This window comes from Diuraphis noxia, unplaced genomic scaffold, assembly GCF_037042655.1.
Source record: "Diuraphis noxia isolate RWA-SAM2 unplaced genomic scaffold, SU_Dnox_SAM2 contig0005, whole genome shotgun sequence".
In the NCBI taxonomy this organism is placed as follows: domain Eukaryota; kingdom Metazoa; phylum Arthropoda; class Insecta; order Hemiptera; family Aphididae; genus Diuraphis; species Diuraphis noxia.
Genome location: NW_028301715.1, coordinates 39,646,295 through 39,670,466, shown reverse-complemented (window position 1 = coordinate 39,670,466; position 24,172 = coordinate 39,646,295). Strand labels below are relative to the sequence as shown.

Sequence of the window (24,172 nt, the reverse complement as noted above, 5' to 3'; positions counted from 1 at the left end):
GAAAATTCAGGGTTTTCAAGTTTATAATATCAATCATTAATATTGTTCAGTGCATGAACCATTATAATTATTACATCACTTACCGATGTGTTGTGGCATGTAGTTAATGTTTATATGGCCGCCTGGAGCACAAACAATTTGCACATCGCAAATCATTTAATCATTTATTATAAACACATTTCTCAACACGAAAAGCTGCTAAACCTACCTTTTTATGAATATAATATTATGTATTTTTTCATAACAGACATTGCAGTGTAATTCATTATGTTATGTTGCTTTAGAAATCTAATTATTTTTTGTATAAGTTTTTTTGTGTGGTTCATGTGTGCTTCTGTGCACCATACCATGAGCTGCTACTGCCTGGAGTACAATGGTACAGGGGTTTGTCAAATTGAATTAGTAATTTTGATTGGAATATTTGTTTAATATTAAATAATATTTTTTAATATAAATGTATTATGTATACAGGGTGTCTCGCGAGGATTTACCCATTGCGGCATTGCGATATCTAACGAAATAATGCAGATATCAAAATTCTGGTTTTATAATAAGATTTACAGGGATAAGAACTACAATTATTTCATTTTTAAATTTATTTTAATGTTTGGGTAAAAAAGTTAAAAAATATATTTTTTTATTTAATTATTTCTAAAAAATTAAAGATAGCCATTTTGTAGAGTTTATTTTTCTGAAAATATTGACGTTTCAAAATTTTGTTTTCATTATTTTCCTGATTTTTAATATTTTTTCTAGTTTTGAAGAAATAAAATATGATTAAAAATTTATAACTATTAGGTTCACGGAAAGTATTCGGCCGGCCGTATTAGAATGCGCGCGGCGCGGCGCGGCGGGTCACATGTTTAATAACATTACGGTGTTAAATAATTCCCATTTATCTCGAAACTAAAAAAAATATTAAAAATCAGGAAATTAATGAAAATAAAATTTTGAAACGACAATATTTTCAGAAAAACAAACTCAACAAAATAGCTATCTTTAATTTTTTTTGAAATAATTAAATAAAAAAATAGATTTTTAACTTTTTTACCAAAACATTAAAATAAATTAAAATATGAAATAATTGTAGTTCTTATTACAAAACTAGAATTTCGATATCATCATTATTTCGGGAGATATCGGAATGGGTAAATCCTCACGGGACACCCTTTATATTACAATGTAAATTAGTTCCGCCTTATGGTTGGTTGTCGGTTGATGACCGGCGATAATGGTTTACATTTAGATGACAAAACGTAGGAGTTAAGATTTGAGAAATCGTTTATTTATCAACAAAGTTGAACAATTTCAAAAAGTTTTCTATGATTTCTAGTTTTTCACCAAAATAAATGTGCAAATAGGTGCTATAAAATTTTTAAAATGTCGCAACTGTTTGTTTTAGACCACCTGCCATTTAAAAGTGTAGATTTATACTGTATAATACATTAATAAGTCTTGAAAGCTTACACAGTTGGATGGATCCGACCATATGTTATCGTGTTGGCAAACCAGGCAAACTAACTGTCATAGACCATAGTAATAGTAATTATTAATATGCCAGTTATCTACTCATATAATACAATATTATGGAGCGTTATTGTAAAATTAATGCCCTACTTACCATGATTTATTGATTAAAAATGAATTGCTGCCCCATCAATGGTCCCTTTATATTCTATCATAATATTTAATAGGCACTATAGTCTTTAGTATTTATTTATTATACAGGTCATCTAATGTCTATAGTTACTATAGTACCTACTTTTTATTTATTAAAATCTTTGATTTCCTAGTGGAATTGTATGATATGTATGAGACTAAATATGAGTTAATTTATAGAATTAATATAGTTAACAACATTTAAAACAATAAATAAGTCAGTTTAGTTTCCCCCTTTTACGTGGCTTTCCCACCTAGATTTGTAAATATTCAATGAACCTGGTATATCAAGTTTCGATACTTACATGTTATAGTTATAAAATATTGTAGATTATACTTCCATGTGATTTATTTATCACAAAACACTTACAATTTATATAATATTCTATAATACTTTTTTGAAAAGAATCTTGTTACACGGTTCCAAGACCTTAGAAAAATGTATTTTTTAATATTTTTTTAATTTTAATTAAGTCTTTGAAAGTGGAATTTTCGTCCCAATTATTTTGAATACATAATTAACTTGAAGATGAGTGATTTATGAGATAAGCATTTACAATTTAGATTAGCAAAGCAGTTAAGTACCTTAGAAAATAATAAATCATAATATTTGGTCTGAAAAGCAATTTTATTGCTCAATAATGGCTACAAAAGGCAATAAATAAAAAAAAAATACATAAATAATAATAAAAAAAAATTGACTAATAAATTATAAAACTAATAATAATGATAACGAAGACTAATTTCAAAATATTCTTGAACACACATTTTAACTTAACTAAAAAATGTAATTAATACTTTCATAATAACAAAAATTGTTCAATAACATTAAAAATAAACATTAAAACAGCCATTAAACATAATAAATATTTTTTAAATACATTTCAATATTCAATTTAATAATATTAAAAGCTAATAAAATAACAATGAAAACTGCTCTCATAGATTAATATTATACTCACAATATGAAAGATAAAATTTCAGTGGCACTAAATGTATGACAATACAATATATTTAATAAATGAAAAATTATTTAAAAAAATTAAAAATAGTCATTTAAAATTAATAAAAAAAACTTTAAGGTAATGGAAATAAATATGTACATTTCAAAGATATAATCAACAACAAAAATGAGAAAACAGAACAATAAAAACATATTATTGACTTATTAATTTAAGTTATGAACTTATCGTATAATTTAATGGAGACAATGATGCTATTGATTTTAAATATTGATAATACTTGTATGCATTATTTTAAAATATATAAAATGAAATGAAATTACTAGATAACTTAAACAAAGAGAGAAATTCCTATCCTAAATTATTTGAGCTGAACAAAAAAACAAAACAATTGTAGCATTGACTTAAATTTAAAATGTAATATATTATAAAGAGATCAAATTAAAAAAAAAAATTAATAGGACTGGGATGGTACTGATAGCCAATATAAATATTGGTCAGTTTTAATGATACTATCAGTAATTGGGTTAGGTGCAGTTTTTTTAAGCAGTTATTAAAACAGATATTATGGAAGTTACAATTGTATACCGATTGGTACATAATGGCGGTGGTTATAACAATAATTCTATTTTTAAATACATTATAGAAATCATTAATTAATTTATTATTAAATATTGATTATAAATAGTTAATTAATATTTTTTACGTGTCACATTATATTAGATTATGGATTTAAGAAAATAATTAGATTGGTTGTATATCAGGATATCTTAAAAAAGTATTATCAGCCCAGCTCTAGAAATTAACTTCCATATTTAGAATTACATTTTTGCTTTGGTAAAAGAAAAAATAAAATAAAAATTGTGTGATGTGCAATTATTATTAATTATAAACCTTATTGGCTATTCAAATGTATAATTTACAATTTAAACATGGCTCTTAATGCACACAATACTTAAAAACAATCATTTAAATACTTTTTAGGGTTAACAATTTTGATTAGGTAACAAAAGAGTTAAACCCAAACACCATGAGGATTCTTACTAGTAGGAGCTGCATTTTCAAGTTGTCTAGGTGATCCAATCATTTTACGAGTGCTTCCAGGTCTCTGAGCTCCTTAATATATGAAAATTATGATGGATATTATAGTAATATGTAATTTTTGATATTGATATTAATACTAAATTTAATATTAATTTTATTTAGTAAAATCACTTACCCTCAAGAATAAATTTCAATTCATCTGGTGGTGAAATAGCTAAAGACTGCAAATTTGCTTCTTTCATGTCAGTTACGAGTTTATCAACTTGTCTTTTTTTTTCAGTTATAGTTGTTTCTAATAAAGCAACCTTAAATGAAAAGTATTTTAATTATTTTAATATTCAATATGTGCATTAAATGTTTAAAATACCTCTTTTCGAAGACTATCTCCAACTTGAGCTGCCATTTCTGTTTCTTGCCTGGCTCTTTCTACTTCACTTTGTAGCCGGTCAACTTCCTTTAAAATACCCCTTTCTGCTTTACGTTTCTCTTCTAGATCTTTTGATAACATTTTTTGTTCCAGTTCTACTTCTTCCATCAAAAGACGTATTTTGTTCTTACACACAAGTAATTCAGTCTCACAATTGGCCAATTTAGATCGTAATAATGTCATTTCTGATTTCAATGTTTTTTCTTGCTGACGTACAATATCATTTTCTTCTTCTACTTGACCTAAAAGTCTCAACTTATACATAGAATAATAAATACATTTTTAATTAATAATTTATTATGAATCTATTTTAATTTAATTTAAACCATACCTGTTCTTCTGTATGTCTACCAGTGGCTTCAATTTTAGCTGCTTCCTGAGTCATAAAATCCATTTGATGTTGTTGCTCTCTAGTTTTACCTTCCCAATACATTATTTCTGCATCATACTTTGTCAATTCTGCTTGTTGAATAGATAACTTATCTCTTTGATAATTTATAAGCTTTACGAGATCTTTATACTGAGGGTTATACATGACATTAGTGCTATTGCTATTATTTTCATTCTGATACTCCTGTAAAGAAATATTAAGACATAAAGATTCAAAATAAAATAAAATCAAAAAATGTATAAATTATATAGTGAATTACCTTGAAAATTGTTTGTTTTAAACGATCACTACCCACAGTTGTGGGAGATATTCTTGCAGGGCTGACAGAAGGTGGAGGTGGTTCTCGATATGGTGGTAGTACCCTAGTAACAGGAGGCCGATAACTAAGGTTATCAAGCTTTTTGTTCGGACTTGTAGAGTTTTGCAATGGTCCATTCGTTGATGTTGAATTCTGATCCTTAAGTAATAATAATAATAATTTATATTAGTAAATATAATTTGAAAGTAAAATAATAAAATTACTTTGTTTAAATGACTAGAAGTATTAGTTGGTGAAGTTGATAAAGGAACACCAGACGGAGTTGATGAAACTACTGTTAACGGTGCTGCACCACTTCCAGGTACGGTAGGAAGAACATTGGGTCTCTGTTGAGGAATTCCACGTACTACACCTACATTATCGGGGACCCGATTACCTTAAAAATATATTTACCATAGGTTCAAGAATCAAAATTACTTTTGTAACAAAAACGTATAATTATTTATTATGAATTAGTAATAATGTAAAATTAATTTAATCAGAATTTACTAAGGTAAATCAAATCACATACCAACATTTAAAATTATTAATTTTAGAAACCAATTGATTTTATTATTTTAACCTTTGATTGTTGTTAAGACCATCTTTAGTTTATATTAATACTTACCGAGACAATAGGGTAAGATATAATTAAATATATTTAAATAAAAATCTATCTTTTAATTATAATATTATTTTTAAATTGTTAAATGTATTAAAAATTTACTTTGGAAATAAGAGCAGTAACTCCCCTCTCCTATAAAAGGTAAGCAATATAATACTATAGAAGGGTTTATTAGGTAACTAAAAATTGAGTTTTCTAAAAATATCAAAAATTCATCAAACCTAATAATATTGAATACACTTAAAATTAACTGAGTATGAAAATATAAATAACATAATGATTCCAATTACACACACAGCAATCAAAGAAGAAAAATAAAACGTTGAAACAAAGTATTTAAAATAAATATTACAAATTTCATGAAAAATATTATTGTTCATAAATTAGTAAATAGAATCCATACTATTAAATATTAATGATTTCCGGGTATCTTTATTCCTCTCTTGAGCAAAGTAAGGAACACTATCAGCCTCATTATACTTTGGATTACTGGATGTACTATTTGAAGAGACATTGCCTGAGCGTTGTAATATAAACTGTACATCATTGGCATATTCTCCCCATTTCATGAGCACCTAACAATGAATCAAACACATTAGATAACAATTTGTAGATTATTATACTTTTGAAATTTAAAGAGTTGAAAACCTACGGTTACTGGATGATCTTGAGGTGCAAGTAGACGTTCATTATTACGCCATCGTTCTATCAGAGTAAATCGGCCAGTCTTTCCGGTAGCATGAGCTAATGCATACACAACATCCTGAGACAAAAATGGTATAGAAAAAACATTCCATAAAAATTTCTCAAACAACTTACTTGACAAGTTGTTGATTCAGTAACACCACACACAACTCGTTGAATTCCTTCAACCCAAACTTTAAGCTCCATATCAGTTTTGGAAAATTGCAAATATTGTTAAGATGCTGTCATAGTAAAATTTTCTATTCATGATTGCTAAACACAATAAATAATGTCATTCGAAAAATCAAGATAAACTACTAAAAGCATCATTAAAAAAATATTAACCAACGCAAAGGGTAGTAAATATCACACCAGGGCATTGGTAAGCAAAATGATACAAGATATATCAGATATTTCAGAATCAAAACAATTTTCATGGCATTGACCTAGAGAATAATATTAATTGCGTAGAGATTTAGAAATCAGGGTCAAACATACCGTATCATTTTGGGTGTTGTGGGCCGGAATGACACCATATAATTATATCGAGATTGAATTATCCATTACTTAACTTCTAAATTCCAATAATCAAATCTAATGGCTTTTCTAATCTAATCTAATTAAATAGCATTAATGAGTTGAACTTTGATGAGAACAATGAACTCTGTTCTCTGATAAAGAATATCCCAAAATAATAAATTTAAAGTTTTTCTACATGCTTACATTTTGATAGAAGATAAAAAATATTGTCTTGTCGTTCACACTGAATAATATCAAGGAGAATGTATGTGTGCATTGGAGTTCAAAATCATAAGATACTACAAAATAACTCATAAAAAAATGAATTGTAATCAGAGACATAGGTCGAGTACGAGTGTCGAGTATAGGATTTAGAACATAGATTTAAATTTTTATTTTTACTTTTTAGACAACATAGACCATTAAAATTATTAAACCCATTTACCCATTACCTATAATAATATATGTTACACAAACTTACATATTATATATGTTATAAGTTACAACCATTGAACCATGAAATTAGTATAATATATATCGAACTAGGAACACTTTTATTGATACAAATAACTACCTAGTATTTTACTTTAGATAAACCTTAAATCATATAGTATATGACTTAAGGAGTAAGTGATACAGTATTGACATGGGTAATAAAATTATGAGGCATGTATTAAAATACTTATCTAACGTATTTAAAATATACAAATACAGCAATGACTGGTTTGTTAAAGCTTAATGAATGTAATCGTTGACTTATAATGATAGAATATATACAGAACAATAATAACATTATAACAACCTATCATTCGTTATTCAATTGGAAACTTCCATATAAAACAAGTCTGAACACTGTACCATTATATACTAAAACTAAACGAAATTCTAGCTGAATACTAGAACTTTAGAATAGGTATGAACTATAAAATTATAAACATGTCATGAATAGGCGCGTATGCGTTAATACAGGGTGTGTTTATGGCGTTTATGTATTGAGTATTCTGAGTAACAGACGTGATATTATATTATAATAATGTAATATCATAAGTGGACATTTCCCTTTAAAGGTTTCAGTTCAATGAAGTTAACTTGCTGCATGGTTGGATTTTAAACAATAGCAACGATAAGCGCTGGTACCTTAATATAATAGTTAACCAACATCAGTATTTTATAAAATATAAATTTTATTTATTTTTCTCAGCTTTTTATTATAAATCTAGATCAACAATTACAACAAAAAATAAATTAAATATTCATTTGTAATATTATATGTATTAAATGGTATATGTGTATAGGTGCATATACTTGAAGTGAACATGAATTATGTAAGTGGTTAGCTGTACACTTGAGATGTAAATAAGTACATACTATAATGTGCTATTTATCTACACATTTATAGATCCCATTTTAAATTTCAAACTTCAAATAACATAATAATATAATAGGCATTTTATTGTTAATATAAAGTAAAAGATAATGTGAAATATAAAATGTGTACTAGTATATTACATGATTTTCATCAACATATTACCACAGATTATATAAAATATATAATTATATAATATAATATATAATTATTTTAGTTTTATATAATCTGTGATATTACTTTATTTGTTTCTTCATCAAGCTTTTTGTAATTTATTAATTACCGACCTATTAATTTAACAAAAACTGTGTTATGTGTATTTAATCCATATTGCGCTAATATTCTGATGTACAATTTTTTTCAAATATTTTTCTTTTTGTACAAATTTAAAAATAAAATTAAGTCAAATTGGAAAACAGTTGTCTGCTATATTTGATAATAAACTTATTCTTTCATATTTTACAGTTCTTTAAGAGAAAATTAATAGCAACATAAAAGGTTTTTTTTTTTGAATCTTGATACATATTTTACAATTTTTTCAGCTTCTATAATTTCCAATTCCTAATAATATTTTATTAAACTCTTTATACCCAGCTTTTGGAAATAAATTAGCAAGTGTTAGTAGAAATGTGTTAGTTAAGTTTGTAAAATATTCAATGTTTATACTTAAAAAATGTTTTGAATTAAAATTTACTAGCAACAGTTATTGTGGGTAATGGGGATACCTAGTTCTTACAAAAATTGTAAGTCTATTATAAAATAAATATTTTTGACTTAGTTTTATCACTTGGCTAATAATAAATATATCTCTTAATCGACATATATTATTAAAACATATTTATTATTTTTAATTTAACAAAAAAAAAAAAAACATGAAAAATAGGTATTTATGTATACCTATCTTATTTATTACCATGAATAAACAAATTAATTTATTCTCTGTTATTACTTTAGCAAATGGATATTGGTTAGTATATGGAATTATCTAGGTATTTAAACAATTGATCTAACTACAACCACAGAATAGATTAAATTAAATTTAATCTATTCTGTGCTACAACCATGCTTTAGTTGATTATTAAAATTAATATTGTTATCAATTTATTATTTAAATTGTCTTAATATATTATATACCTATGAGTAGATACAAGTATGAATCTAGATAATATTACAACTTACTAGGGAACCAAGTAGCAGTATTGTGCTAAACCATTCCCACCCAGTCTTCTGGTAGAAATAAAATGGTAATATTACAAGTAAAACTTATCTTGTTTTAGATTAAAAAAAAATTAATACTTAAAGAAATTAAACACATTATACATTTCTTGGAACACCGAGTGAAACTCAATAAGATTTTAATGCAGCATAACATCATGCATTACAGATGAATAGATCTTAATTACATTTCATAAAATATGGCAATATTATAAAATAATTTATATATATATAATATATATATAAATGCTGTTAGATTAAAACAATTTCACAACTTTCCCAAATATAAATACATGGTTGAATAAATTTGACATTTGTTAGAATTTAAATATCAGTTGAGTAAAAAAAATACATATCCATACATAACTTATATGAGTGACAAAACAAAACAAGTTCATGAAATACTATTTAAAAAAAAACCTTTAAATACATTTAAGCAGAGCAAAATGCCTCATACACATTTGCACTAAGCACTTTGACTTTTCCATCCAAGTGAACATTTTGTTTTAAAGTGCAGTCTCCACTTTCCGTCACTTTGGTTGATCTATCAACAATTGGTAACCACTTGGCAAATGGCATTTTCACAGTAGTAGGTAAATTTACTGAACGATTAGGCGTATTTACAGTAATAGCATCCATTAATTTACTAAAACTATGAGATGTGCAGTAACGAGCTATTGAAATGATCTCATCATTTTTTAATAGTTCTCGAGTTTCATTTACCATGTCTTGTAATAGTGCTTCTCGCACTTGTGGCATTTGGTTTAACATGTATGAATCTATACATCGAAAAGGACTATCAGTATCACTAGCAATTTCAGTTTGTATGAGGAAAAATAGTTTTTCTAATTCCTGTAAATTGTACTGTTCTTGGATAGGAACTTGCTGTACATACTTAATAACTTTACTTTGTAAATATTCTTCTAGACGTCGAATACCGTTTTCAATGAAATAACTAAAATTTAACAAATAATCTTCTTGAGTTTTTGAACAAATAGGAGGTGAATCTTGAGATAGACTTTTGTATACAAGACCTCCAAGGAGATTGAGTTGAATTTTCAATGTTATTACCATCATAGTCTCAGCATAAACAAGTAAGCATGCTCTAGTAAAAACACATATTTTCATTTCTTCCCAAAGTTCCAAATTATTTTGCTTCTTCAATTTATCAATAATATTTTCAATGCGTAAATTTTTTGAAAAATATTTAACATGAAGTTTTTTAACGAATTCAGTTATCATACGGTTAGAAGTGTTTTCTGTAGCTTCATAGTGCTGTTGACGTCTACTTCGTTCCAGATATTCCCGGCTTTCTTTTTCTTTTTTTTCTGCTAATTTTTTTTTTAAAGTGTAAACTACATACGCAGTACTACAAAACAATGCACCACTGATTATTAATTTACGTTTGTGTCGTGAAACAAATTTTTTTATAGAGTCATACATTATTAATGTATAAAATGACTATGCGAACAAAATATAAGTAATTACGTTTAAACTTTCAATTCAAATTTATAATAACACTTAAAAATCGAATGTTCAAAACTAAATACCATATAACTTGTTCTAAAATCTAGTACACAATTTACGAATTTGATTTGTTTGAATACATAGATAAAAAACCTCGTAAAAAACTATAAGCACGAGCGTAAATTATTCGCGAACGACCATAATATTATACATACGAGTATACGACCGTATGAATTAGACAATATAAATTAACATACGATATTATGAGGTTCACCGTCACGGAATAATTCTTTATAATTTTAATTTATATCTATAATCTATATAAATATTAATATGTAGTCCATTACTCCATTACAATAATTTAATTTTGACTTAACATTTTACAAATAAAATTTAAACAATAATTATTGAACATTGGTATTGGTATATTTGACTATTTATCTGAAAAACATAACCTAAGTTCAGTGAGTTCTAAAAAAAAATTATGATAACATGGAATGCATGATTATACCATAGAACAATAATATGATTATACATGATTATACATTTATATTCTACATAAAAATTGTACATTAATAAATCTTAATATTATTCTGTTTGCTACACTGTTTATGCTATAACGCTAAATGCTTGTAGGGGTCAGGCCGGGATTACAGTATTACCCCTTCACCGACGTTGGGCGTTCACAGGCTTTCGATAAATATAATGGTAAGGGATGGGTTCATTTTTTCCGATTTTGATGGCAGTCTTCCGAAAGTGCCTAGACTGTATCTCGTGTCCGTAGGTTTGTGTTCACTGTACAACAACTGTCTACAACTTCCATCAGTTTCGAGGTTTCGACTTCCGACTGTTTAGAGTTTCCTATATGGTTATTTTGTTCTTTGGTTCTACTGTTCTTGCACTACAAAATAAATTGTTTTTTGGTACTTATTTATACTGATTATTTTTGTTTGCTTTTTACTTTTTGTTGGTTTTTGTTGCGTTTCTAACGATTATATTGACTTAGTATTTTTAATGAGTGTTTCATAGTACGTGTACTTCATGTTAATGTTGATTTCTGAATTCGCATAGAACAACTTCACCATTGTACAATTGACTGTTTCCATCCAAAGGTAATGTATTTTATTAAATACTATGAAGTTATTAAATAAATTACTTTGTATTTTTAAATCTAATTTTTTAATATTGTTGTTAAATCAATATTGATATCAGTAAGAACTTATTTTTATATAATATCAAACAACAGCTTAAAAAAAATCTTAATTAAATTAATTTGTAAGTAGCGTTATTAAAAGTCAAAGTGCCTAACGTATTAAGAAATTGTGGTTCATTCTTTATTCATTTATGTATTGGAAAAATCTGTGTAAGCTAAACAAACCAACTGAGATTTAGATAGTAATTTAAAAAGTACAAAAAAAAATGGTTAGAAAATGACATTAAAATAATATAATAATTGTAATACATATTAACAACACTTATTATATTAATAATAAATCAAGTGAAAAATAATGAGGTCTCGTTAGGCCAACTTCTTCATCTCATATAAAGGATATGTGAGGCAATATGTAAGACAAATGGTAATTGAAAATTCCATGGTGAATGTTGCAAAAAGTGGCAAGACAATTTATTAAATTTCATCAGATTTTTTTCAAATTTCATATCTGTTAATGATTTTTAGTCAATGATGTAAAGCAAGATCCAATGTTCAAAACAATAACATACAATTTGAGAAATTTCTGATGGAGACGATCTAGCTGAAAATAGTCAGTATTTGTTTTAGAATTCTAGACTCCTATACCCCACTCCAAAACTGAACAAACAATTGAATACAAGAAAGATTTAGTAGATGTAAATTACTTAAAATCATTAATTTTAAATGTATGAATTGAAACATTATTCAATCTAAAACAAAACCTAGATCAACCATCTTATTCATACATAAAGTTACCTTAATTTATTTAAATTAATAAATTAAAAATTAACACTAAAATTCTACGATTCCATCATTTCCATAGGATTTATAGTGTAGGTTTTCATAATAAAACTAATAAAAAATTACTGTAAGTTCTGTTATTTAAACTTTTACTAAAATATATTTCCTTACTAGATGAAGGTAACATTTGTTTCCTTATTGTTGGTAATACACATAAGAAATTTGCAAAAAAAAAAAAACAATTTTAAGTAATTTACAATGTTATTTATCTCTTCTATCAAAGAGTAGTGATAGGATTTTTCATTGTTGTACTTAACTATTAAGTTTCTTAAAGGTCTCCTAACCACACTGCAGTGGTGCCAGAAAATTGCTTTCAGACTAATTTTACAGCTATTGCCACCGTTGCTATGTGCACGTACCTCCGAACTAAAAAATATGTAGGTATAATCACAATCTATACATCATCACATAATTAGGTAACTATTACAAGTCTTGCAACCAATTCTAATTATTTTATCAACAATAAACTTTTTTTTTGTAAATATTTTTAATCTATTTTATATCTATTATATCAAGTTTTTACTCTATTACTTCATAGTTAGATGGCCGATTCTAATTTGATGGATCCTATAGTGGATTCAACACAGCAAGAATTTAATGATGCTCAAAATAGTATGACTTCTTTTGAAAATGACAATGTAGATTCTAATGATCAAGATAGTAATATGAACTCAAATCGACAGGATAATATGAATTCTAACAATCATGAGTCAATGAATAATTCATATGATGAAGAAGAAAATGGACATCCGAATTCTGAAAATGAACAATCATTTGATGATAACGGAAGAGGTTCTTTCAGGTATTTGTAACTTATATTTATATATACATAATAATCTTGTATTCTTATAACTTGTGTTTTAATAGGGAATTTGGAGATGGTAATGGTCAATTTGATAACAATTATGGATCTTCTGAGTATAGAAGCGAGTCTAATTGGAATAATGGCAAAGGAAGTAATGAAACTGGAAGATTTGGAGGATTTGGTAACAATAATCCTAAAGGATCTTCTAATTATCGAGGTGGTAGTTCATATGGTTTTAATAGTCCCACAAATGGAGGTTTTAAACCTCAAAGAAGTAGATGGTCCTCAGAAAGCGCAGATGATAATTGGAATGGCGTTCCTCAAGATTCATCCCCAAATATGATGAATGGTCCACCTCCAATATCTCAAGGAGGTCCACAGTTTGGAGATAGTCAAGCACCGTCATTTAATGAACAAGATAGAAATGGTCAGTCTGGAGGTCCCCCTGCTAATCAGTTGCCTTCATTATTACAAGTATGGTTTACTTTAAAATATGATGATTATAATCATTATCATACACATTTAAGAGGATGTTAGAGCACTATTTGTTTGCTCGCTCTGGCCCAAACGCAACTTACACAAAATTCATTTACACAGCACCTTTTTTTTATGTTTTTAAGTAATCTTAAATTTATAATAATATCATCCGTAACAAAAAGACAGAAAATAATATTTTTGAAGGAATAACATATCGATTTGTCTTATTATTGTCTCAAAACAATTTAAAAATCATTTAAATTTATAAAGTTTTTTTGTTAATTTTGAAAGTTGAATACAAAATAAAATAATAATAAAATATATTGTTGTCTATTGATATGTCATCCCTTTAAAAATATTATTCTTTATCTTTTTTGTAATGACTGATTTTACTCTAAGATTACTTCAAAACAAAAAATGATTCTGTGTCTTTTCAATGTTGCGCATAGGCCAAAAAGATAAAACAAATAGTGCGCTGACATCCTTTTAATTTGTATTAAATAAAACTCATTCATAAATCTCTAGATTAATCTTTATTTCTTTTGAAATTTTATAGATGCCACCTGTAATGCCACCTAATAGTGGAGTTCCACAAGGACCTCCACCAATAATATCTGGAGAAGTATGGATTGAAACTAAAGCGGGTGATGGAAAATCATATTATTATAATGCTAGAACACGTGAAACTACTTGGGATAAACCATCGGGGCCTAATATTACTGTTATTTCTCAAGAACAGGTATCTCAATTTAAAGATGTACAATATAAAGTAAGAATGTAATTAATAATATGTTCATAATTTTTCAGGTTGAACATCTTGGAAATCCAAATGCCAATAACTATGTTAAACCTAATGAAAGTGAACAAACACTTAATGATGTTGAAATGAAAAATATAGATGACAAATCACAAAGTAAAAATATTTTATTTTTTATTTGTGTAACATATTTTAATAAGATGTTATTATAATGGACAATTTAATTTAGGTAATGAACAAGTTTCTTTAATGCATCCTCCAAATGTTGGAGTACCTCCGTTAGGCGGAGTTCCTGGTCAAATAATGCCTCCAATGATGGGGCCTCCTCCTGGTATGATGCCTCCTAATACCATGATGCCTCCACCAAATTTTCCGCCATTTGGTGGACCACCACCTTTTGGTATGCCGCCACCAGGATTTCCACAAGCTGCTCCGTGGGGTATGATGCCTCCAGGATTTGTACCCCCGCCTATGATGATGCCTGGCATGGAACTTAATAGCAAAGTATGATATTTTAATATTATTTATGGTCATATCAATGATTGAAGTATTAAATTATTTATCTCAATTTATTAGATAGATCCAGTTATTTTAGCTAATGCTGCTGAATGGTCTGAACATCGTTCACCTGATGGAAGAATGTATTATTATAGTATGAAAACATCTGAATCGGTTTGGGAAAAACCTGAGGCACTTAGAAATCTTGATAGTGAGTAATAATTTTACCAAACAATCTTATGTTATGTAATATCATATTTTACATAAATGTATATTTCAGTTGCTAGAGAAGTTGCTGCTGCTAAATTAAGAAAAGAAGCTGAACAAAAAATGGAACAGAAGTCAGATTCTCAAATGGACATGGGTTTCCCTCTCAAACTAATGAATGGTTCAAATTCTGATATTGGATCATTTAAAAGAAAAGATGAAGAACTTCAAGAGTCTAACAAAAAAAGTAAAACTGATGAAAAACCTAAAGTGTTAGAAAAACTGAAAGTCCAAGACAAAACTAGACCTGTATCTAGTACACCTGTTGAAGGAACTCCTTGGTAAGTCTTACTATACATAAACAGTAATAATAAGCCATAAGTTGGTTGTTATTTATAACTATTGATATATTTATATACCTAACTTAGTGAGAAAAAAATCTCTGTGTTAAATATTGGTAAAATGAATAAATGACAAGGAATCAAAAATCATAATCTTAACGTTCTAATGAAATAAATAAGTAAATAACTAATAAAATACATTTTTAATTATTTATTTAAGCTTTATTTTTAATAAATTAAGTTTTTAGAGAATGAAAGTCGTAAATATATTTGTTTAATTATACTAAAATGTGGTGATGAGGTTAGGCATGATGTGAATAAGTAGATTTTCAGTAAAACAAAAAGAAATTTTTTGTTTTAATTGCGAATACAATTTGTATTTTCCTTAAAGTTTTTGATTTAACATGTATAGGTGTGTAGTATGGACAGGAGATGGTCGTGTATTTTTCTTTAAGCCTTCAACTAGAACATCAGTATGGGAAAAACCAGATGACCTTAAAGGAAGATCTGATGTTGACAAAATGGTATCAAATCCACCAGAAGTAGTTCAAGCTTTAAAAAGTGCTGAAGGTCAATCTCCAACTAAAAAAACAAAGGCTGATGGTAAATTTATTTAACATATAATAATACATTTTTAATATTAATTATTTTGTTGATTTAAATTATAGATAAGAATTCACAAGAAAATACAAATAGTTCTAAAAGTGACGTGGAACCCAAGGCTAACTTGATGAAGGATTCAGCTATGGAAGCAGAATTGAGAGCAGCTAAAGAAAGAGCAGTAGTGCCCCTAGAGACTCGAATTACACAATTTAGAGAAATGTTATCTGAGAAAGATGTACTTTTATATATACCATTTTTATTTTGACAAATTATTTGTATAATTTGTATGATTTTAGGTTTCTGCTTTTAGTACGTGGGAAAAGGAATTACACAAAATTGTATTTGATCCTCGCTATTTGTTATTAACTTCTAAAGAAAGAAAGCAAGTATTTGAAAAATATGTGAAAGAACGTGCCGATGAAGAGAGACAAGAAAAACGCAACAAAATGAAAATGAGACGTGAAGCTTTTAGGCAGTTAATGGAAGAAGCTAATCTTTCAACAAAGTAAAAAAAAAAAAACAAAAAAAAAAAAGAAAGAAACTAAGAATTATAAAATATATTGTTGCAGAACATCATTTAGTGATTTTAGTTCCAAAAATTCTAAAGATGAAAGGTATAAAAATATTGAAAAATCACGGGAAAGAGAAGGATTATTTAATGAATACATGGTAGAATTGAGAAAGCAGGAAAAGGAAGAAAAAGCGTTACGTCGAGAACAGGTCAGTGAGCAATTTTACTTTATTAACTTAACCATTTATATCTTAAATTGTTGCTTTTTGTATTGATACTATTTTTACTGAAATTAATCTGTAATTTATTCATATTCATTTCTTCGAGTTTATTCTTATTCAGAATAAGTATATACGCCAATTTGTGAATGTATGGATGCGTGAGTAGAGCTCGTAATGCTGATGGTCGTAATGAGTATGCGTTATCTACATGTGTTTTTTCCATTGTAGAGCTGTATGGTATATTATTCTTATTCTGAATATAGTTTAGTAATCATTAAATAGCAATACAATTTGAAATTCACTAAAAAGAAAAAATAGTATACTGTACAAGATAAAACTAGTTTAATTTAGTTAACATTTATTAAATATACTTTTTTCACTTTTAAAGTGTAAATTATATTGATGGAGTTTAAATACATAAATTTATACTAATTTTTCTTGATGTTTTAATCTGCAGGTGTAAATATTGACAAAATTTCAATATTAATTAATTCTAATTATTGTAATTGAAAATTCTTTCTCTTTTATAAATAAGGAAATTAAAAATTCATTAATTAATTTTAATAATGATCTTTTGTCAATATTCTAACATTAAATTTGTATAATGTTTTATTTAAATAAATTTCAGGTTCATTTTTATTTTAGAGCCCATTTTTTTAATATTATTATATAATTAATATAAATAGTATCTTAGGAATTAAACTCTTTATATATAAATAAATATAATAAAATGTATATATATATTTTAGTAAACATTTTAAGTTTTACTTGCTGATGAAAAATTAAATTGATTTTAAGTTGCCAACTGATTTTCGAATTGTGCAATGACTGGATATTTTGCTTGCTTTAAAATAAAAATATTGATTATTAATTTATATTATGACTTTACTAAAAGAAATATTTCTTGATTATGATTGATAACTTGTATATTTGTGTTGTTTTATGAAATTAAGTAAAAATAATAAATTTGGTATTCGGTGTTATTTGAAACTTAAAAATTTTAATTTTAATGTAACTATTTGTATTATTTTCTCAATTTAAAGATAAATGTTGAAGTGAGTTTAAATAAAAGTTTTAAATCTCAAATTACTGTTTACTGTTGAGAAATTATTCTATTGTTAATTTATTATTAATTTATTAGTATGCATATGCCAAAATAATTTTAAAAATATTGACTTACACTTTTTATTACTTCTAAGTTGACTAGTATTTTCAACACTGAAAATTTCTACATTAAAAAAATGGGCTCGTGTGTTAATTATAATATTATTATTATGTAACTTATGTATTAATGTATTATGAAAACAGTATTCTATATGTACTTAGATTTTAATATCTATGTATCTCACTGGAAGTTTTAAACATAAAACCATACAAAAATGTTTATATTTAAAAATGAGATTAAGTGTTTGTATGTATTAATGAATGAAATTTGAATGTTGACTTTTAGTCTGTTAAATTTAAAATATGAATGAATGCTTAGAATGTATATTTGTATTTGCATAAATCTTAAGTTTATCTGACAATTCTACAACCATCACTACCAATAATTGGATCATCTCATAACATAATACCTTGAGGATGGATAGTTAAATGCAACCCTGGCGGCGCTAAACAAACCCAGTCAAACTATTCAACCACCAGAATTGAGGTAATACCTTATGGATTTTTTTTTTACTTGGATACAAACAGATAACTGAAGTTTACTGTACTGAGTATTCCTTGCCATTAAGGAGTTTTGGATCTTTTGTTTTAATGATTTTGAAGGAGCTCTCCAAACAGAACAAGAAGAAAGGACAGCAGAAAAATCAAAGTATTATTTACAGTTTAAAAAAAAAAAACAAAATCTATCTAACTTTAAAACATAAAAATTGAACTGGTTAATCAGCCGGCTATTAAGTAATAACATTTTGTATATTTTGGTTTCTTTATTAATCATCGCTTCAGTTAGGTATAGTATTTTAAATGATACAAATACCTTAGTATTATTTTAGAAATTATATATTCTGTCATTGTTATAAAATGAAAACAAATTTTATATGAGGTATAGATATTTCTGTTGATTTTGGTATGAATATTATAGAACATCTGACTGTATGATTGACACTGAAGAATAAAATATTGAATTTAATGTAGTTATTTAATTAAATGACTACCTTATTAGTATTATGTAGATTTAAACATAGTTTGTTTTCTACAACTATTCAGACTACCTACAGTATTTTTTTTTATACTAATACAGTTTTATTAGATTACATACGTTTAGGATTTTATTTACAGGTTTGTACTTTTTAATACATTTGTACTGTATAAGCATATATTGGTTTAATCAAAAGTTAAAATATTTTAAAATTACTAAAGAAAAACAAAATTTACATTTAGTTCTACAATCCAAATTATTTCATCTTTATTTTCTAAAATTAAAATGTTTAATATTATTGCCCAACATGTTGTTTAAATGTTTAATACTTCTGTTTATTTGGAGACTTTAAGTATGCATTGATATGCAAATAAATTATATGTGTAATATAATTATGTTGAGTAAATGTTTTAATAAAATACCTTTTTACCTTTTAATTTACAGATATATTTGACATAACTAATTTTATTTTCAGGTTTATTGATGCTTAATTATTTAATTTTTTTCAGCATTTTGAATATGAGAAATCAAAATTATAATTTTATTAAATATTTTAAGATTTTAAATCACTTTAATTTAATACTATTTTAATTGATTATATTTGTAATTATCCATTTTGATTTCTCATATAAATTATTTGATGTTATTTAAGTATTTTCCTCTTAAAGTACATTGTGTTAGAAATGTTTAAATTATTATGTTTATTGTTACTATATATTATAATTTTTTTGATGACTGCCTATAATATGTTGTGATTACCAAATGAATGATTATTTGTTATATGATTTAGAATGTTTTGTCTTATGCTAATTTTAAATTCCAAGTAATTTGTAACAAATTTGTTTCTTATATTTAATCTAATCAGTTTTATGTCAATACATTTTATAGGCTCGAAAGCAGTTTATAGAATTATTAAAGGAGCACACTGAAATTGATCGGCATACTCGTTGGCCTGAGATAAAAAAGAAATTAGATCATGACTCTAGATATAAAGCAGTTGACTCCAGTACCTTACGTGAAGATTTTTTTATTGATTATATAAGAATTTTAAAGGACGAAAGGAAAAAAGAAAAGGAACGGGAACATAAAGAAAAAGACAAACATAGTCATAAACGAGATAAACGTGATAAAGAAGAAAAAGAATCATCTGCTAAACCTGACTCAAAAGTAAATATTAATTTCAATTTCAATTAATATTTTAATAATTAATTATAATCAAACATTTTAGCATGATGATAAGTCACCCGAAAAGCAAAAAGAAGTATTAAAAGAGCTCAAGGATTCTAAAGATTCTAAAGAAGCTCGAATTGAAGCTAGCTTAAAGGAACGGGAAAAAGAAGTCCAACGTACTTTAGCAGTGCATTTAAAACATAGAGAAAATGAACGTGAACAGCATAAACATGATGAAGCAGTTGTTCATTTTAATGCACTTTTGGCTGACTTGGTATGTCTTATTTATTACTATTATTAGTAGAGCTTGGATTTTGTAGGCATTCACTTTATTTTCTATTGGTCTAAAACAAAGATATAATCAGTTACAAATTTAATTTATACTACTTAGAATGAAATTTTTGCTATTTTAGCTATTGTTAGTATTTTTTAATTTTTTGTGTTTAAAGATCAATAAATTAATTTGATATCAGAATATAAATGTGTAAATGTGTTCCAAGAACTTGATTCAGTTTTGTTATCATGTTGTGTGTTTGATTTAATCGATTTAACTGTATAAAAAATTAAGAAATAAATAATATTACATGATCTAAAAGATTTGAATTCATAAAAATATTTTAACAGATTGCCTACCCACTAAATTTTTTATTTGAAAATATTAATTTTAGTGCAACTTGGATATTATAGGTAAATGTTGGGCTTAAATATTGCTAGTAGTGTAGTTATATGTAACACATAAATACTCACACACATATGTATATTCTCATTTGTGATTCCTAACTTATAAAAATCAATATGGATGGGAGGGACCTCATTTAACTACATTTACCATACTAAAAAATATGTTACATAAATAAAAAAACACACATCATGGTAAAATCAATACATTCATCGCTCCGCTCAGAATCTAAAAAAAATAAAATGAATAATTATCATAATCATAGTCAATATTGAGGAGAGAGGGTAGTTTGCAGAATAGTCAAGAGCTTACCATGGCTATCCAGTGTGTACGCTTATGGATATAGTTATTTACACATGTATTAAATACAGTGAACCTGTATTTACGGACAGTCATAGAACCAAAATAATTGTCTGGACAGATATCCGTTGAAGACAGGTTTCAGTGATTTAAAAGTATATAAAATTAATCTACAAACATATCTGTTAAACAAAAAATTAAAATGTTGTGCATATATCTTATTAATATTGTACTTAGTAAGTATTATTATAATCTCTAATATTATTACATATTATATTATTCCACTGTACATTATAAATTGAATTAATTAACAAATAATATCTACCTTTTGTTTTAAATTCAAAGCTTTACAGGGTACGGTAGGTGGCATTGCTAAGAAAAAGAACTGACTGCGAACCGATAGAAACTAAATAAAAATTTTAAAATTACTTATGGTTATTTTTTTATACGTATTGCATTTTATATTTGGATTTATTTTTGTTAAATTGTATTTCAACTTCATAAATTTAATAAGTACTCGCAAGGTTATCGTAATTGTCGATAATGTAATCGGTTGTAATTCGTGGTTAGGTGCCTAATGTTTTTTTTTTTTTAGTGCATTTTAGCTTAATTGTTTATTCTTTTTTTATGGTTTTATAGAGCTACTAAATCCAAGCTCTAGTTATTAATATTGGCTATGGTAAATACATGTAATTTAACTTTTTTATTATTTTAGGTAAGAAGCAATGATATGTCTTGGAAAGAAGCTAAAAGGCAATTGAGAAAAGATAGCAGGTATGAGTTAGTAGATTCATTAGAATCTGAAGAAAAAGAAAAGTTGTATAAGGTTCATGTTGAAGAGTTAACAAAACGAAAAAAAGAAAAATTTAGAGAAATGTTGAATGAGATAAGTGACTTAACATTAGATAGTTCTTGGAAAGAGATCAGAAAATCAATAAAAGAAGATGTGAGGTATGTGAGATTTTCATCTAGTGATAGGGTAAGTAAATTTAAAATATTTTATGATGACAATTTATAATTATTAATTAAAATTAATTATTTTTAGAAATGTGAAAAAGAGTTTAGGGAATATTTAAAAGACAGAATGATTACTGCTAAAAATGAATTCAAGAATCTTCTAATGGTAAATTATTTATAGTCTTATTCTGAGTATTTTGTATTCAATATTTATTTGGTTTCAGGAAACTAAATTGATTACTCATTTATCCAATGCAAAATTGCAAGAAAATCATGAAACCTATATTAAAGAAGTTGAAGATATATTAAGCAAAGACAAACGGTATTTATTTTTGGATAGCATAGCTGATGAACGTTCAGAGTTAATAGTTTCCTATATTGAAGAATTAGAAAAACGTGGTCCACCCCCGCCACCTACTGCTACAGAACCCAATCGACGACCCCCATTAAAATAAATTTATATTTAATTTTATAGACCAAGTTATTTCTACTTTTATTAATATCGTAAAATTCAACGATAATCACTACATTTTTTTTCAGACTTAATTTTTAAATATGTTTTTTATCAATTTATTATTTGTGTTGTTATTATTAGTTTTTTTATAGGCACAAGTATCAGTAAGTAGCAGATAAAATGTTATCATTAAGATCTATTTCTTATTACTGCACAGGATGAACTTGGTTTATAGGATTCAATATTACTTTTATTTAGGGTTGACAGTAATAGGATATGGAGTAGAAATTATATTTTATCCATATAATTTTCTGACTATAAATTGCTACAATTAAATTTGTTGAATATTGCCTGTTTAAACATATTGTGTAACAAATAATAAATATAAATGAAAAATTAACTTTTACCTGATATAATATCAAGAAAAATAATTATTAAAATTAAATATTTTTATTTTACATTTATTTTGAAAATAATATTGAAGTAGTAATCTACATTCTATGAAACCAATTGGAGACTGGTTCATCCTGTTAGTACTTTATATTCAGATACATAGTTTTGTAGTTCAAAATATTATTGAAAATAAAATTTAACCTAATGTATTTATATTTGTATGGGTCTGTAAATATATTTAACAATTGAACGAAAATTATACTAACTTCTAATTTTAAAATGTATCTCATTATTTTCACCATATCCAATAATTAACAATATACTATTAAAATATTTGAAATAAAAACTATTACAATTTGGGGGGTGGAGTGTCCGAGCGGATTAAGGTGTCAGTGGCGACGCACGCCGTCGCCGGTTTGAATCCCGGTCATGGGTGGCATCGCTCTTTTGGCATTTTGCGGTGTCTGGAGAGAGAGGCCGCCGCCCTTCAACCGGGCATGGCAGAAACCTACGGGTGCCCATTCAAAATTCTGCCAAAAACACACGTGTTAAAACCTACAGTACCTTCCCCTACAGTTCCCCAGACTAATGACCTCAGTTGTCGAAGCCTTAACCCTAAAAATAAAAACTATTACAATTTCATATCTAATTTATATAGGTATCAAACTATCAAATCTAGAACAAATAATACATAAATTAATCTAAACAGAATGTCTTATTGTGTCCCACTTTCTACTTTTTTAATACAATATTTTTAGGCTAAAACAATGTGGAAATGTGGAATGTCTGCAATGTCCATCTGTATGCTTACAATTGTAATATAATAGACACATTTATAGGTATATCATCTATAGAGGTATATCTCATTGTATACTCAATGGTATATGTCATCCTTAGTGTAGTAGGTATCAGACGTATCAGTATTTAAAATTAAGCACCTACTAAGTAATGAATAATGATATTATATTGTATACATATTTCTAACTTAAATAGTGTACTTACAGAAGGA

The 24,172-nt window shown here is 26.5% G+C and overlaps 3 protein-coding genes across 9 annotated transcripts; 1 reads left to right on the top strand and 2 right to left on the bottom strand.

The window, feature by feature from the left end:
- Positions 1-2,268: 2,268 nt before the first annotated feature.
- On the bottom strand, positions 2,269-6,774 carry RASSF8 (ras association domain-containing protein 8). 2 transcript variants are annotated; one of them, XM_015518611.2, is made up of 10 exons: positions 6,589-6,774; positions 6,226-6,363; positions 6,059-6,169; positions 5,810-5,981; positions 5,006-5,178; positions 4,743-4,940; positions 4,424-4,666; positions 4,033-4,347; positions 3,841-3,970; positions 2,269-3,737 (listed from the first exon to the last, which is right to left on the bottom strand). In XM_015518611.2, the coding sequence occupies exons 2-10, from the start codon at positions 6,295-6,297 to the stop codon at positions 3,637-3,639; spliced, it is 1,515 nt and encodes a 504-aa protein (XP_015374097.2). In that variant the 5' UTR covers positions 6,298-6,363; positions 6,589-6,774; the 3' UTR covers positions 2,269-3,636. The 2 variants fall into 2 exon arrangements, with proteins under 2 accessions (XP_015374097.2, XP_015374098.2); XM_015518612.2 differs by lacking the exon at positions 6,589-6,774 and adding an exon at positions 6,436-6,560.
- A 2,522-nt stretch (positions 6,775-9,296) lies between these two features.
- Pex3 (peroxisomal biogenesis factor 3) lies at positions 9,297-11,074 on the bottom strand. Its single transcript, XM_015518613.2, has one exon. It carries the CDS (start codon positions 10,631-10,633, stop codon positions 9,623-9,625), a length of 1,011 nt encoding a protein of 336 aa, XP_015374099.2. The 5' UTR covers positions 10,634-11,074; the 3' UTR covers positions 9,297-9,622.
- Positions 11,075-11,465: 391 nt separating this feature from the next.
- On the top strand, positions 11,466-23,443 carry LOC107169033 (transcription elongation regulator 1). 6 transcript variants are annotated; one of them, XM_015518636.2, is made up of 19 exons: positions 11,469-11,769; positions 12,925-13,066; positions 13,189-13,262; positions 13,334-13,452; positions 13,518-13,929; positions 14,489-14,671; positions 14,740-14,845; positions 14,919-15,193; positions 15,266-15,398; positions 15,468-15,735; positions 16,148-16,338; positions 16,404-16,573; positions 16,635-16,843; positions 16,908-17,058; positions 20,099-20,377; positions 20,439-20,654; positions 22,075-22,338; positions 22,405-22,482; positions 22,541-23,443. In XM_015518636.2, the coding sequence occupies exons 3-19, from the start codon at positions 13,248-13,250 to the stop codon at positions 22,769-22,771; spliced, it is 3,300 nt and encodes a 1,099-aa protein (XP_015374122.1). In that variant the 5' UTR covers positions 11,469-11,769; positions 12,925-13,066; positions 13,189-13,247; the 3' UTR covers positions 22,772-23,443. The 6 variants fall into 6 exon arrangements, with proteins under 6 accessions (XP_015374119.1, XP_015374120.1, XP_015374118.1 ...); XM_015518633.2 differs by having other exon boundaries at positions 11,466-11,769; positions 13,189-13,452; XM_089229911.1 differs by lacking the exon at positions 12,925-13,066 and having other exon boundaries at positions 13,193-13,262.
- The last annotated feature ends 729 nt before the right edge of the window (positions 23,444-24,172 follow it).